Genomic DNA, 16,786 nt, shown 5'->3' on the forward strand with positions numbered 1-16,786 from the left:
GCAGAGACAACAAAACTGTGTTTTCATGTTAGAAAAATGCCTCCCAAGTCTTTTCTATCATGTCATGTTGTGAAGGTAATTTGATATCAATGTGGACATTCTCTGGCAAGGAGTTTATGAGACAGAACCAGGTTAGACAGGTAACACAGACTGAGTGTTCTTCCCACCAAAGGAGGGCCTATGGTATTTTTTGCTCATCAGATTACATTGGTCTATAATAAAAAACAGAACAAGCTGACATGCATTAGAAAAGACAATGTAAAGATCACACTGAAGCCATCCAGAATAGCCTGATAGTTTTTAATCATTCTATGTTAGTTTGCTGCATCTTAAAACATTTTCTTTCGAATCAAGTCACAGCCGTGTGTACTTTAGGCTGTGGCCGTCATGAACAAATATGAAAAGAGGCAGAGTTAAAACAGCTCAGTACCAATGGTTATTCATTAGTCTGAGGTAATCTAATGCAAATGACCTTTTAGGAGACTTGTGAAGAAATCAGAGAAATGGGATTTCATATATGAGTTTCTGCACAACTGAATGACAGCTCTGTAGTATCTGTTGTCTAGTTTGGTCAAGGTTATAGTGGTTTTAGGAAGCCAGTCCTCCTACCAAGTGACTTGTTATAATTGAAAATAAAAGAAGAGTCCCAGGTATGGAGAGCAAGATGCCTGTGAAATATATTCAAAGATGGTAAAGTGAGCACCCTCTTCTACTATAGAACTGAAAATATACTATTGTGGAAACTCATCCATCACTGCCACCATCCTTTGTTTTAAACGTTTTGGCAAGAAAAGGATTACCATCTGTACTGTCTGCTCCCATTCTCTTTGAATTCCTTTGAAAACCTGGAGTTCTCCCCATGCTTAGTTCTAAAAGCCAATTTAGTGTCTTAAATTATCAATTCTTTAAATGGCAAATCTGGTACAAAGAATTTACTTCATTTAAGGAATGGCGTATTAGAGTGGCTGGATGCTCAGAAGGAAACACAGAGTGTACCTGCTCTCATTCTTAGAATGCTGTGCAATGAACACGGTCTCCATGGTGGAAGCAGTATGGAATTATACCTTCTTTAATACTCAGCTTACTTGTGGCTTCATTTTCTCATTGCAACCATTGTTTGCTTGGATCAGAAAAATCCAGGCTAGTGATTCAACTGGGAACACAGGTCAAGAGGTAAATGTCAGCTGGGATGGGGGTCAAACCAAGCCTTAAGGGGCCCTCATGTTGGGCACCTAGAACTGGGCAGTCCGTCCATATTAACTGTGGAGCTTTTCCAGAACAGCACGAACTTCCTCTGGATTGTAGTTCCAAGGACCAGGTTTACCCTGCAAGAGAAATGAGTCAGTATTTCCAGATTTCCAACTTGCAGGAATATGTAGGTCTGGAGCTGAGCTGAGCTGAGAGATTTGAACTGGTGATATCTGTGTGGAAGTCATCAGGATGGTGCAGTCAAGCGCAGATGACCATGAGATAGATGTGAGCACCCAGGGTAAGCGAGTGGAATGGCACCAACATGCAATGGGAAGACAGGACAAAGAAGCAAGAGGAAAACCAGAGCAGGTAGAGAATAGTTTCAAAAGGAGAAAGGGGTCTAGACAAATAAGCTTCTCTTTCACAACTGGACCTTCAGACCAGCCACCTCTCACATCAAGTTCTGCTCACTCTGCATCAGACCACCTCTGCCTGTCTGATCCCACAGCCTCAGTTCAGTCCTCTTCATCTCCTGTTTGGGCAACGACCACCCCAGCTCCTTCAGTCCATTCTTTTTTTTTTTAAATTGGAGTATATTTGCTTTACAGTGTTGTATTTGTTTCCTCCAGTCCATTCTTCACCTAGTAGTCCGTGATCTTTCTAAAGTATAGATCTGATTCGTGCTTCTCCCTGGCTCACAGCTCTTCAGCTCTTCGCTCTCAGATGTAGGCTGAACTCCTAGGTCCAGAATGAGCCTTTTATAATGGAAATGGCCCAACCCTCCACACCCTGCCCTAACCTACCTCAGTGCTTCCGTCTCTCCTGCCTGTATTTGCAATGGTTTTTACTCACCATGTTCACGTGGCAGCCTCCTTATCCTTTATGGCCTAAGCAGGTGTCACCGCCTCTGAAAAGCCTGCCCTTCCTCAGGGTTCAGGAAATTTATCATGAGTGCCAAATCTATCCTGAGGTCTCACACCCTTTCCTTTACATATTGTCTATGCCGGTTTTGTGCTATAATAGCAAAACTGAAGCATTTCAGTGGGGATTATTTGGCCCACGGAGTCATATTTCCTATCTGGCTTTTGTGGAATAGCTTTGCTGATCCCTGCCCTAGAGCCTCACAACACACAGGCAGCTTCAGACCCTCCCACTCCCATCCCATCCCAGAGGATTTAGAATTGAATTAGGAGCCTAGTGCAACTTGGCCTTAGGCAAGTCCATTCCTCCTCTGAGCACTGTTCACAAAATGGAAAGATTGTCTCTCAAAGCAAACCAGGGCTGGGCCCATCTTCTGGATTCAGAAGGCACCCGGGAAGCTGCAACTCCAGTCCAAATGCTAGGGCCTTTCTTGTGCGTTATTTCATCCCCTGTGAGGTGGGGGTCCGTGTCTCCGTTTTAGAGAAGAAGAAACTGAGAAACTGAAGCTCCAAGAGGGGAAAGGCCTTGCCTGTGGTCATGTGGCTGGTAAGTGACCAGGCGGTGATTTGATACACAGTCAAACGCCCTTACCCTGCCCTCCCTGGGTCCCCTGCTCAAGTCCCCACCTTGTACAGGATCCTGCCCTCCTGGAGCACGTAGAGCCGCTCTGGCAGAGCCGCGTAGCACGAGCTGCTCTGGTCCTTCATTGTGTCCACCACCACGGGGCACTGGGGGCTCCTGTCCAGCAGCAGGCGGGCTGCCTGCAGGCGGTCCTGGAGATTCCGGTGACTCTTGATGTCCACGTTGTTCTTAAAAGCCCAGCCATCTGTAACAGACAGACCTGCAGGTCAGATACCTCCCCCACTTTTAACTGACGGTCCCAGATGGCGGACTTCTCAACTTCAGCACTACTGACAATTGAGCTAGATAATTCTCTGCTGTTCTGTGTGTCGTAAGGTGTGAAGCAGCATCTTCGGCCCTACACACTAGATGTCAGTAGTGTCACTTTGCCTTCAGCTTGCGACAACTGAAAATGTCTCAGACATCGAAAATGCCCTCTGCGGGACAAAAATTACCCTTGGTTGAGAAACACTGCTGTCACACCATCTCCTCCAGGAAGCCTTCCTTGATACACTCAGCTGTGTGATATTGGGGGGCTCTTTAAATCTTTTTAAATTCTCAGTTTTCCCATCTGATAAATGGATTAATAGAACCCACATTTCAGTTGGCTGTAAGGCTTATCTGAGATAATTGTGTAGAATTCTCAGTATTCTACCTGGTTCATTGGAGCTGCTTAAAAACTATTGACTTACCTTGCCTGACTGCTCCAAAATAGCAGACAAGTAGAGAAGAAGCCAGTTTTCATTCTCTTTTTTTTTTTTTTCCAGTTTTCATTCTCAACTACAGGTATTCTACTATTTTCCTCTGGAGATGCCCCACCCCTACTCCAAACCAAATCTATTTAAGATTGACTCACTTTAAATCAGCAGTCCCCAACATTTTTGACATTAGGGACCGGTTTTTGGAAGACAGTTTTTCCATGGACTGGGTGGTGGTGGGGGGAATGATTTTGGGATGATTCAAGTGCATAACATTAATTGTGCACTTTATTTCTATTATTATTACATCAGCTACACCTCAGATCATCAGGCATTAGGTCCTAGAGGTTGGGGACCCCTGCTTTAAAGGGAAGTGGATTTTCAATTGGCTTCATTGGCCAAGATGCCCATCTGCCAACTTAAAGGAGTTGGTACTCATTAGTGAATGGGCCCACAGTTTGGAAAAATATCCATAAACTGGTACTGGCCTTGCCCTTCTACTTTCCCCATATCTGGGGAGATTGGAACCCAGATAATGTGGTATGGGTTCTTTCAGAAGCCACGGGGCCTGCATTTATAATAGTTGCCTCCCAGGGTAATGTAAGTTGCTTAAGTTGACCAGCAGAACTTGCTCCTCCTTCTTGTGCTTCAAAGTCCTCTCAAAGTACTCTTCCCCTAGGAAAATCCAGGATCAGAAGAAATTCCCATCCAGTACAACTGCCTGGACTCAATTTAAAGTATTTATTAACTGCCCCAAGACAGCTAAACTTTGTTGATGACAGTAACACCGACTTACACATGTGTCATGTCTAGGCGGGCAGTCTTTTCCACCCATTAGCTCCCTGGAGCTTCACAGGATGTCCTTCTCATCCCCACCCTGCAGCTGGGAATGTGGAGGCCCAGAGAGCAGCAGTGACCTGCCTCCCCACCTTTAACTGTGAGTTCTTTAGAGATAGGCACTGCATGTACCTTTCATCTCTATGTATCCCTTGGCCCAGCACAGGGCTGGACACATAGTAGGTACTCAGTAAATTCTGTTAAGTGGGTTATTCTGGGAGACATGTGTGTGCATGCTCAGTCATGTCTGACTCTTTGCGAACCTATGGACTGTAGGCTGCCAGGCTCCTCTGTCCATGGGATTCTCCAGGGAAGAATATTGGAGTAGGTTGCCATGCCTTCCTCCAGGGGATCTTCCCAACCCAGGGATTGAACCCGTGTCTGTCTCCTGCATTGGCAGGCAGGTTCTTAAGCACTAGTGCCACATGGGAAGACTTGTTCTGGGAGATAGGTGCTATTATTCTGTTTTAGTGGCACACAAGTGGGCATGGAGGTAAGCTGTCCAGGTCACGTAGCCAGCACATGATTCAGCTAGGGCGATCTTCCTACTACACCTCATGCCTCCCTGTCATTTATCTAGACAGACACGTGGTATGTGGGGGAAAAGGAAGTCAACTGATTGGCTCAGACCTCCTAGTATTGGTGGACACTGGCTCTGTGCATTTTAGTTCTGGGATTCAGGCCTTACCTACTTCTGACTGATGGAGTGAGTACCCTGGGGAAGGAGTTGGGGAGGAAGAAGAAATGCTTGAACTGGGAGTGGCACAGCACAGAGGGTACACAGCACAGAAACCAGTGTGGGTCAGGGCTGGAATAGGAAGGCTTTCCCTCAGTGGCTTGAGATGGACAGCCCTGGGTCCAGGAAAGGGTTAAACCTGCTCAGTCGGATTCTAGGAGAAAGCAGGGGAGGAGACAGGTATCAGGAAGTTTCTGTGATGATCCATCTGCTCTTGTTGCACTTTGCAACTTGTTCTTTTAGAGATTAAAGCTGGATTCTCTACAACCTTATTACTCCAAGCGTGGTCCCTGGACCAGCAGGCTCAACACTACCTGGGGGCATGATTTAAAGTGCCACTTCTCAGGCCGCCCCCCTCTGCTGCCCTGTGATCCAGAACCTGCACCTTAATAAGATTACCAGGTGGCTCGAGTGCCATGGAGACCACAGACACCTGTAGGTGCCTGAGTTCTCTTTTCTTTCATTGATGGCTGCTGCTCTCCCAAAGGGTATTTCACAAAGAAACACATTGTTCTTGACTTTGCTCTACTGTTGCCTATGCTGTTTGTTTTGAATTTCATTTTGGAAATGTTCAAATATACATAAAAGTAGAGAGAACAGTTTAATGAACCTCCATGTAACTGTTACCCTATGCTAATATTTTTAATTGCCCCAAAGTCTTCAATGAAGATAGAAGCTGCCAGTTAAATGAGCACAGTGATAGGCTGAAAGCAGTTCTCCAGCCTCTGGGTGCATATAAATTAAGATGCAGTGGGCCTAGCGTGGGCCCTGGAATATGGTCCACATGGCTCAGACACAAGGGATCTAGGGACCACTCTAGGGAAAGGGCTGATGGAGCAGCTTTGCTGATAATTAATAACAATCTCTAAACACATGGGTCAGCCAGCAAGGCTAATACTGGTCTAAACACTCACTTATTCACCCAACTTTCACTGAGCTCTGACTCTATAACATGGACTCTGCCAGGTGCTGAGTGACAGATGACTGAAACAGCCTCTTGTCTTGTGGGGTGATGGGGTGAGTAAATAATTTTCGTTTCACTCAGCCACATAAGCCTTCTTGCCTTCTCCAACCTCTGAGTTTGAGGCTTGGGCTAAACTCTTGGATTCAGTTCCCATAAAAATCAGGAAGACAGGGATGTGTCTGATTGTCCTGTAAAGTTCAAGAGGCTTCGACCAAGCTGTAGAAGTTTCAGAGAGGGACATGTCTGCCGTGGTAAGGCAGGACTTTCTCACAGAGCTGTTCAGCAAAGGAACAAGATTTCCCACTAAATAATGAAGATGAGCCATCACCTATTAGGAGCTGAAACAAGGATTGCTGCTTCAGCTAAAAGTTGGCCCAGAGCAGGGGTTCTCAAAGTGTGGTCCCCCAATCCACAGCTTCAGCATCACTCAGAGATGGTTAGAAATGTAAATTATTAGGCCCCACCCCAGGTTTAACTCCAACTCTGGGGTGGGGTCCAGCAGTCTGCTTTCACAAGCCCTGGTGCTTCTGGTGCTCGCAATGCTTGGGAACCATGGACGGAGATGAACCACCAAGTCCCCTGGAGCTTGGAGAGCCTTAGGATGGATCTCACACGTTGCTAGAGAGCCGCCGTTTCACTTGTGACATTTCACAAGGTCTAAATTCCTTGTGATTGTGTTCAGATGAGCTCCTTCCCTTGATTCCCCTACTTACCCACTCAGAATGTTACAAGCACTCCAGTTTTCTGCTCTGTGTGACTAGCGGAGAGCACAGACTGTAGAGTTAGTGAGTAGGGGGTAGACCTAGCAGCGACTGAGTTAGGTCCTCAACAAATAGTGACTCTTTCCTTCTCTCTTCCTCTTCTTCCCACCCCCAACCATGAGCGAAGGGGAGAGAGAGGAACATCTTTTTTTACCTGATGCATGTGCTTCTTCGATGTAAATGATGAGAAAGTCTGCTATGGAACCAAAATCTTCAATAAGTCTCTTGAATTGGTCAAATTTGAAAATAAATGAAGGTCAGGTGCAACTTCCAAAATTCAGCACCAACGGTCTGTTGCCTAAAACAAATGGAACAATCATCAACCAATAACTGACACATAGCATTTCTTTTGCAAGCACCGTCTTCACACCTGCTTTCATTGTTACCTTTATTTCCTCTCTAAGATGGAGGCAGGGCACACTGTGGGGGGGTGGGGGTTGGGGAGGGGCAGAAGCTTAGAACACATGCAATGGCACCCCACTCCAGTACTCTTGCTAGGAAAATCCCATGGACAGAGGAGCCTGGTAGGCTGCAGTCCATGGGGTCGCGAAGAGTTGGACATGACTGAGCGACTGAGCGACTTCACTTTTCACTTTCATGCATTGGAGAAGGAAGTGGCAACCCACTCCAGTGTTCTTGCCTGGAGAATCCCAGGGACGGCGGAGCCTGGTGGGCTGCCATCTATGGGGTCGCACAGAGTCGGACACGACTGAAGTGACTTAGCAGCAGCAGCAGAGCCAGTTGACTCCTCTCCAGAATGAAGGGATTCTATCAGGCAGTCTCAGTGGATCACCTGCACTCACTGGGAAGTAAATAAAATAATGACAAAGAGAGTCCCTTTCATGCAGTGATAAGGCAGGCACCCATCTGTTCTCTCATTGATGTGATTAGTATACTGCAAGGTGGGTGATTTTTTTACCCTCTGGCTTATAAGCATACAGCAGGTCAATGGTGGCATTAAAACCAACATTCTGGCTTCTGGACTCTCAAGCTGGTGCTCTTCCTATTCAAAGCACCTCAGTTTTCTCACCCACAAATGGACATAATAACAATACTTACCTGATAGGATTGTTCTAAGGATTAGGTAAGTTAAAGCAGATAAGGGCTTAGAATGGTGCCTACCCATAGTAGGTACCCAATAAGTGTAAGTGCTCATCTCCTCCCTGAGCTGTGAAGTGGGAGCAGTGGAGAAGGGTCCAGAAAGAGGGGTGAAATGTGGGGATTGATCACATAATTGGCTGGGCCAGGGCAAAATGAAAATTCAAGGCCCTTTATTCAAAAAGTGGGGGAAAGTGCCAATAAATATATTAAAATACAGTTTTCTGATACAGTAACTCTCTTGCCCTGGCATGCTGCGTTTTAATTGCTATTTAATATCAGGTTCCCCTGGGCACAGAGATATTCATAGGGTGAATGTAGACTCTCACAGTCACCCAGGAGCCCCAAAACTCTGCATACATGTATGTGTATCTGTGGCTGCTGGCTCCAGCCACCAGACCAATGTACCATGCCCTGGCCAGCAGCACAGAAACTGAGCCAGACATGTCGTCTTCCCACCTGCCATCTCCCAAACCCACAGGGTATTGCAACTTCCATGCAGGGACATGCTAGGTACCTCAAGCAAAGGAGTGGGGGCAAAAGCCTTTTCCCACTAAGTCACCCCAGTCACTTGCCAAATGGATTCGTGGCACTGTCAGCCCAGGCTGGGGGTGGCCACCTCCATGCCCTCCTGTGAGACACTGCAGGATGCCCACACCCGACCCTAACCTTTCCTATTCCTGGGTCCAGACCCTCTCTGGGCCTGAAGGTGGCAGCAGCCACCGGGAGGGAGCATGGAGGTTGGATAGGCTGGGGCCCTGGGAGTGGAGCAGTGGTCCTGGGAGGACTGTTAGGGGTGGGGGAGAGGGAGCAGGGAGGCTGTAGGAAACAGGACCCTGTGTGAGCCAAGGCTCCAAGTCCCTGAGGCATGTCCAATTGTCCAAAAAGTCTTCTCTTCCAAAATACAAATTAAAGATAAAACTATTAAGAATTTCAAGACAGTTCCGGCAGAGCGTTCAGTTCAGTTGCTTAGTCGTGTCCAACTCTTTGTGACCCCATGAACCGCAGCACACGAGTCCTCCCTGTCCATCACCAACTCCCAGAGTCCACCCAAACCCATGTCCATTGAGTCAGTGATGCCATCCAACCACCTCATCCTCTGTCGTCTCTTTCTCCTCCTGCCCTCAATCTTTCCCAGCATCAGGGTCTTTTCAAATGAGTCAGCTCTTCGCATCAGGTGGCCAAGTATTGGAGTTTCAGCTTCAGCATCAGCCCTTCCAAAGAGTGCTCAGCCTCTTCTGAATAAGCACCCTTCGTGATTCACTGGTCCCATACCCAGGAAGACAGCCCTGGGTGAGAGCCTTCTGTAACTCCTGCAGCAGGTCCTGCACCGTGGCATGGCCATTTTAAGTGTCTGCATCCCACAGGCTACTCACTGCCCCTGAGGGCAGGGCCTGTTCCTCATTCTTCCTCACATCCCCAACATTGAGTATACCCTCATCGCAGTACAAACATTCATTCAGTGCTAATAAGGTGCACAGTTCTCGGCCACACACTGGGGATTCAGCACAGGGCAGAAGCAGCAGGTCTCTGCCTGTGTGCAATTAGAATATGAAAGTATTACTTGCTCAGAAGTGTCAGACTCTTTGCAACCCCATGGACTATAGCCCACCAGGCTCCTCTGTCCATGGAATTCTCCAGGCAAGAATACTGGAGTGGGCTGCCATTTCCTTCTCCAGGGGATCTTCTTGACCCAGGGATCGAACCTGGGTCTCCCACATTACAGGTAGATTCTTTACCGTCTGGGCCACCAGGGAAGACCCTGTGGAACTGAAGATCTGTTTAATGGGGAGACAGGCAGGAAACAAGAAAATGCATAAAAGAAGTCGTTTCAAGTCGTGATAAGTGTCAGAAAAGAGACTATAAAGGAGTGACTTGACACTGGTGGGTCAGGGGAGGCCTCTGAGGAGATGCCATGTACCCTGAGAAGCAGGAAAGAGCCAGCCATGGGCAAAGGGAGAAGAGGGTCATTCCAGGCAAAGGGGCGCCACGTCCAAAGACCCAAGAGGGACAGAGCTTGGTGTATTGAAAGATCTGCAAGGCCACTGTGACTGGAACCGGGCAAAGGGTAATGAGAGGTGTGACTGGAGAGGTAGGTAGGGCCAAAGCAGGCAGGCTCTCCTATGCCATGGCATAGAATGTGGATTTTCTTCCAGGTCCAAGGGGACATCATGGAGATAAAGCAAGGATGGTGGACAGTTGTTGCAATTTTGGCTTCCCAGCCTGTAGCCCTCCTTCCTGCTTTGAATTCCCTATTTTTTGTACTACTGATAGGGGATTGTGCCCAGCCTTGCTCTGTGGAAGAGAGATGGGCCAGGTCCATTCTCCCTCCCAGCAGCCAGGCACAGGCTAGGCTGCTTGGACCCTCCCATGTAGTTCTTTGATTCTGGAGTGATTGAGATGGTAGAACCCATTCACGCCCCAGTGGTAGAGCCCCAAGGGGATGGTGAAGTCCCTACAGTGGAGAGGGATTTCCTGTGGCAACCACAATGTCAGCAGCTTCCAGGTCCAACTGCTGAAACTAAAAGATTGTTCAGGCCCAGTGCTCCTGCTGTGATTGATTCTGGGGAGCCTGTAACATTTTTATGACACACTTGGCATTTATACATGTGGAAATGTGTATGACTAAGAAAACTTGAGTGAGTTTCTGTTGCTTACAAGCCAAAACTCTGATTGCTACTACAGGCTATGAGATGAAAAATGATCGGTTGACCCTTTAAAATGGGTCTGGCTTCTCAGTGGAGAAAGGATTGACAGTGAGACGGAAGAGGGGCAGAAGCAGTTAGGGGTAGTTGGGGAAATCCACAAGGGAGTTAATGGGAGTCTAGGCTAGGGTGTGTGTGCAGGGCGAAGGGGAAAATGTAGAACTGATGGGGCTTGTTGATGGATGGGGAGTGGAGGACATTTTAACTTGCTTGTGGTTTCTTTGGTTAGTTATTCCTTTAACTTGTTCCACAAAGGATTTAAAGCAGCTTACACATATAATAAAATATTATTAAATAAAAATTTTTGAAAGCCAGGGCCCTCCGGGAGGCTCAGATCTCATGCTTTCATTGCGCTGCTGTTGCTGTGCTAAGTCGTGGCTGACTCTTTGCGACCCCATGGACTGTAGCCTGCCAGGATCCTCTGTCCACGAGATTCCCCAGGCAAGAATACTGCGGCGGGTTGCCATTTCCTTCTCCAGGGGATCTTCCTGACCCAGGGATCGAACTAGAATCTCCTGCATTGGCAGATGAATTCTTTACCACTGAGCCACCTTGGAAGCCTATGCATTCATTGTAACTGAGCTAATATTTGACTCTCAGTTTCCAGAAGGCCAAGGAAAAGGAGAAACATGATTGCTTATATATTCCTCATTTTTCAGTACTTGAGGAGAAAGCAGGCCTGTTCCACTGGAGATACATCATTCTTGTCATCCTTGCCTCACCGATGACCTCACAGGGGGCCCTAGGAGGCACTGGGAGGGCCTCAGCTGGTTGCCTCCTCACCCCATGTGACAAGTTTGCTCAGGTCACAGCAGGAGAGGCTCAGAGGCCAGTCAGAGCCAAGTGGCTAGCTACTGGCCTCCAATGACCCCAGGGAGTCACCATTCAGATTAGAATGAGGAGATTTAAGGTCAGGACCAGAGCCAAATACGAGCTGTCTGGAACTTTGTTTTTAATGGGATAAAAAATTTCAACATCCACTGATTAGGACATGAAGAAACACAGTCATTTGTTTAATTATTTATAGTGTGGCTGGGTGCAGTGATAAGTATTGAGGGCCAAGTTCAAACTTAGTTCCCTGCTTTTCTGGTAGCAGACAGAAAATGGATGGAGGCGAGGGGGTGGCCGTACTGGGGACAGGCACCCTGCCCATGTCCACAGGCCACAGTGCAGAGGACACCAGTTCTAGAACATCAGGCAAGGACTGACTGTCAAGTTCAGCTTGTTTGTATAAGTGGGGAAATAGCTCTGTGGTAGCACTAGATTCAAACCCATCATTGGTTAACTTACTGGTCAGCCCCCAAACCAGTAAATTAATCCCCACACCAGGCTCTCTCGGCAGAGAAAACCAGCCTGTTTATAATTACTAGATGACCCCTTATAAGTATACTTGGAGAGATTTTAGAAGATTTTAAACAGGGGGTGAAATAAATCTAGTTTCAGATTAACGGCCAGGTTCCAAGAAAAGCGATCATCCAGATTTGCCTTCTACCCCAACACGGCAGTTATCAGTGTTGTGTGGTGTGTGTATGTCTTGTGTGTGCAGGTGCATGTACCTGCAGAGGATAAGAGGCAGCTGAGAGTTTCCCTGAGCTTCTGTTTTTTTATCCAACAATAGAAAACACACCAGCTGAGAGTCAGAAGTCTCAAATTCTTGTTCGGACTCTCCGAGAACTCTCTGTGTAACTCTGAGCAAGTCCTTTACCTCTCTGGGGCTTTGCATCTGAAAAAATGAAAGGGTTGCTTTAGATGATCAGTAAAGAGTCTTCCAGACCTTCCAGTCTGGGGCTCCAAAATGAGTTTGGATTTATACCTGAAGCATACAGCAGAGCTTTTTAGTGGACTGATGGGTTTCCAAAGCTCTTACAGAATGTTTTTCTTTCTAAAATTTTTATGTATTTTTTAATTGAAGGATAATTGCTTTACAGAATTGTGTTGGTTTCCCCCAAACATCAACACAGAATGTCTTTCTAATAAGCAGAACTGATCATGTTAACTCTATTTGAAGATCCCTCTAAGAACTCACCAATACATTCAGAGTAAAGTCTACCCTCTTTGCTAAGACACAGAGGCCCCACAAGCTCGGATCCCTGATGACATCTCCAGCCTCCTTCTTCACTCCTTCATGCCTCTCACACCCCACTTCTACCAAATTGACTGATGCCCCTCCACGTATCAGACCCCTACTGCCCCTCCCCACCACCCTGTTCTGTTCACCACCCTCCTCTTCCTCACCCATCTCGAGGCTTCAGTCCTTACACCATCAGCTCACCATTCTCTTCTCCAGGAAGCCCTCCCCTGACCATCTTCCCACCTGACCCTACTCCTTCCTGAACTCCTTGGTTTCCTCTCCCCCTCCATCATCTCCTTCCTTGAGTAATGAGATCTTCCAGTTGTGTTGATTTCTGTATCATCATACCTATTACTTCAGGGGACTCTGGACCAATGTCCTGAAATTCTATTTTATAAAAGTTTTGTTTCATTGCTCAGACACCTTTCCTCTCCATCATCAATTTCAGGTGCAGTAGCAGGGAGCAGAGACAAATAAAACAGTACTGAGAAAGTACACTAAGGATTTCCCTGGTGATTCAGTGGCTAAGACTGCACTCCCAGCGCAGGGGACCTGGGTTCGGTCCCCAATCAGGAAACTAGATTGCACGTGCCTCAACTAAGCATTCACAGGCTGTAACAAGGACTGGTGCAGCCAAATAAACAAATATTTTTAAAAATAAAATGTACACTGGCCCACTGGAAAGTAAGCAGTTAAAATAAGCAAGTAAATGCTGTGAATTGGCCACGAGGCACGTTGGCTTTCATGGAGCTGATCACTAGACCATCAAAAGTCAGCAAATTGGAGTGGTTCTATCACAGGAGTTGGCACGAGGTAGACTCGTTCTATCATGGGAGTTGGCATGAGGTAGACTCACAGTAAACACGAGCTGATTCTCATTGCTCTTATCATCAGTGGTCACTTAGAGAATGCTGAATAAACCAAGGTCATTTCTGCACTGCAGTTTAAGGTCATGAGCAAAAAAACTCTTACCCTTCCCTCTGATTGAAACACTCTTCCCTTTTCAAGCTACCAAAATCTTACTTATTCTCTAAGGCTTAACTCCAATGCCACCTCCTCCAGGAAACCTTCCAAGCCCTGCAGGTGAAGTTCATACCTTTATAGTCTCCCCTCAGCCTCATGGAACTGTATGGATTTGTTATTACTTCTGTCTGTACCATGAAACCATATATTCCTCAATCAAAAGAGCAAGCTCTTACCTGGCTCTGAGTAGACCCTGGCATCTAACTGAGGATCTAGCTCAAGGGAGGTGCTCGTGAATGTCTATTGAGGTACACTGGAAAAACAGGATGAAGAAGCCCGGATCCTGGGTCTGACTTGGTCACTCACTGGCTCTGTCACCTTTGCTCTCAGTTTCCTCCATTTCCCTTTTAAAATGAGAGCACTGGATCAGGTCAACATCTCCCAGAGTGTGTTCTTTGGAACTAATATGACAATGATAGGATATCCCTCCGGTGGAGAGTGGAAAGTTGTATGTGTGTGTTAGGAAAATTAGTCAGTGCTGTGTTAAAGTTTTTCAAGTTTCTTTTTTTGTTTTTAAGCTTCAAGGCCTCTCAGAGACTCTTATGTTCATGTGCATGATGAATTTCCAGGAGGAGAGGATGTTCTGTGCTTAGTCGCTCAGTCGTGTCTGACTCTTTGCTACCACATGGACTGTAGCCTGCCAGGCTCCTCTGTCCATGGGGGTTCTTCAGGCAAGAATACTGGAGTGGGTTGCCATTTCCTTCTCCAGGGGATCTTCCCAACCCAGGGATCAAACCCAGGCCTCCCGTATTGCAGGCGGATTTGTTACCATCTGAGCCACCAGGGAAACCCAAGAATACTGGAGTGAGTAGCCTATCCCTTCTCCAGGGGATCTTCTGGACCCAGGAATAGAACTGGGATCTCCTGCACTGCAGGTGGATTCTTTACCAGCTGAGCTACCAGGGAAGCCCAGAGGGGAGTATAGTATGCAGGATTTCCCAAACTATTTTGACCAGGGAACACTATCTAGTAAAGCATGTCTATGGGATTTGGTTTCCAAAGAACACACTCTGAACAACGCTAGATTAGTCAATAACCTCAGGGACTCTCCTCTGTTTGCTGTGTTCATGCCCTGGGATTTCCACAGCCGTGTCCCAAGGTGCCCCTGCCTGGGCAGGAGGGTAACACTTGTGCTTGGGCAGCCAAGTGCTGGGTGGGAAGGATCAGTGCCCAGGAGAGGTACAGGCAGAGGCCCAGGAGTTCAGAAGGGAGGGAGAGCGGGAGAGCTGTAGGGGTCTGAGCTGGTGTCACAGGGGAGGCCTGAGAGCGGGACCCTGCTGATGAGGAACGGTGGCGATGGAGCGGGGGGGCATCAGCAAAGACAGAGACGGGAAAGCACAAGTGATGTGCCAGAGCCAGCAGCTCACCTGGAGGCAGTGTGCTGAGGGTAAGCCTGCAGGTGAAGTTGGGAAGAAAAACTGGAGTCAGTCCAGAGAGGACATGGAGAACAAGGCTGAGCCCAGGCTTCATCCCGGATGCAGATGGGGCTGCTGAAGGTTGGTGAGCTGGGGTACCGGTCAGCCAGGGATATGTTTGTGGAAGGGATAGGCATCTGGTGACCACCCTCAAGTTAGGTGGGAAGAGAGGGCAAGATGGGGAGGAGGAAGACCTGGCAGGAAGAGCAGGTGTGAGGACAAAAGATAAACCTGACCAGAGAGGCCTTTAAGAACCCAAATAGATAGAGCTGGTTTGTCTGGGAGAGTGAGAGAGAGAGAGAGATCTTCAACAAATATTTACTGGGCAACTACCATGAGCCAGCAGCAGCCAGGGGGACCCAACAGTGGGTTAGAGCACAGACAGCCTCCACTTGCATAGAGCTTGCAGGTTAGTGAAGAGGACAGACAATAATCAAACACCCACACATATTAATAATTAGCAACTATGACAGGTGTGTAAAGAGAAATTTAGGATATGAAGCATAGAAGAGGGGGTGAGCTGAGATCAGGGGACCGGGTTCAGGGAGTGTCACTGAGCAAGAGTCTGAAAGATGAACCAGAGTGGACCAGATTGGGCGGGGGGGAGGTGGGGAGGGGATGGTGAAGACATCCCAGGCAGAGCAACTGTGCAGTAAGAGCAGTGCTCAAGGAGCTGACGGCCAGTGTGACTGGTTTGCCATCTGATTGCCTGGGAAGGTGGTGATGTCACTCAGAAGAACAGAACCAGGAGAAGTCCTTGTTTTCAGGGAGTGGGAAGAGGACAAGAAGCCAGAAGATGAGCAGCTGGAGTAGTGGCATTCAGGCTTTCCATCCCACCTGCCCACCCCCTCAAACACCCCCATCCAAGCACCTCTTAAGCTTGGACCAGCCGTCTGACCTTGCATGAAGTCCCAGATGCTGCACCTCTCTCCTGACAGGCGGACTACAGGGCAGTTTGGGGCCAGACCCCCTTGTTCAGTCATGTCCTCCAGTCGCTGCCAACGGACCTTCAGGATAAACCAGAAATACTGGGCACTGAAGAAGGTAGGGATCCAGTTTTCATGGGAGAAGCGTGGGTTCCTGGTCATGCCAGTCTTCTCGCCCATGGCCAGGATGTTCCGCTTGACCCTCCCAGGAAACAGCGTCAGGAGCACTTTGCCTATGGCCACATGCAGGGCCACCTGAAAGAGGACCCAGAGCCTCTTCAGCCATAGCCCTGGCGGGGGCAGCCCCATCATAACACAGCCAGAGCTGAATCTGAGGCCGGTGGACAGAGAGGAAACCTCCCGGCCATATAGGGCGGAGCTGGACAAAGGTGACGGATGGCGGCAGCCAACCCAGACAGGAAGAAGGTGCCAGGACAGAAGGGGGTTTGCCTTCCGGTCAATGGAATGGAAAATTTCAAGTCAAGGGCTAAAGGTCTGCTCTAATGACCATTTCAGACTTTTCGCCTTACTTAACCTTTGAGAGATACCTGGATTGGAAGCTTTCAGGTCCTAGATTCTCCCTCTGATAAAGTTAAAATACAAAAGCTTTTAAACTGGCACACTTAAAGGGACTCTGTGGCTCTTTAGAAAGGCTCTGTTGCTGTAAGTTCTACTGTTAATCATTCGTTTAATAATGTAAATTGTCCTTTTACTCCTGAAGGATGTTTTCCCACTCACAGCTTCTAGCTAGTGGTTGTGAGTTTCTGGAGGCATGGCCCTCCCCAGAGGATTTGGGTCTGGAAGCTCTCCAGGTAGAGA

At 47.8% G+C, this 16,786-nt stretch overlaps 1 protein-coding gene across 1 annotated transcript; it reads right to left on the reverse strand.

The window, feature by feature from the left end:
* Nucleotides 1–286: 286 nt before the first annotated feature.
* DIO1 (iodothyronine deiodinase 1) lies at nt 287–16,349 on the reverse strand. The gene is made up of 4 exons (XM_043877261.1): nt 15,940–16,349; nt 6,884–7,027; nt 2,739–2,938; nt 287–1,325 (listed from the first exon to the last, which is right to left on the reverse strand). The coding sequence occupies exons 1-4, from the start codon at nt 16,277–16,279 to the stop codon at nt 1,257–1,259; spliced, it is 753 nt and encodes a 250-aa protein (XP_043733196.1). The 5' UTR covers nt 16,280–16,349; the 3' UTR covers nt 287–1,256.
* Nucleotides 16,350–16,786: the final 437 nt, after the last annotated feature.

The sequence above is a fragment of the Cervus elaphus genome, chromosome 20 (genome assembly GCF_910594005.1).
Source record: "Cervus elaphus chromosome 20, mCerEla1.1, whole genome shotgun sequence".
NCBI lineage: Eukaryota > Metazoa > Chordata > Mammalia > Artiodactyla > Cervidae > Cervus > Cervus elaphus.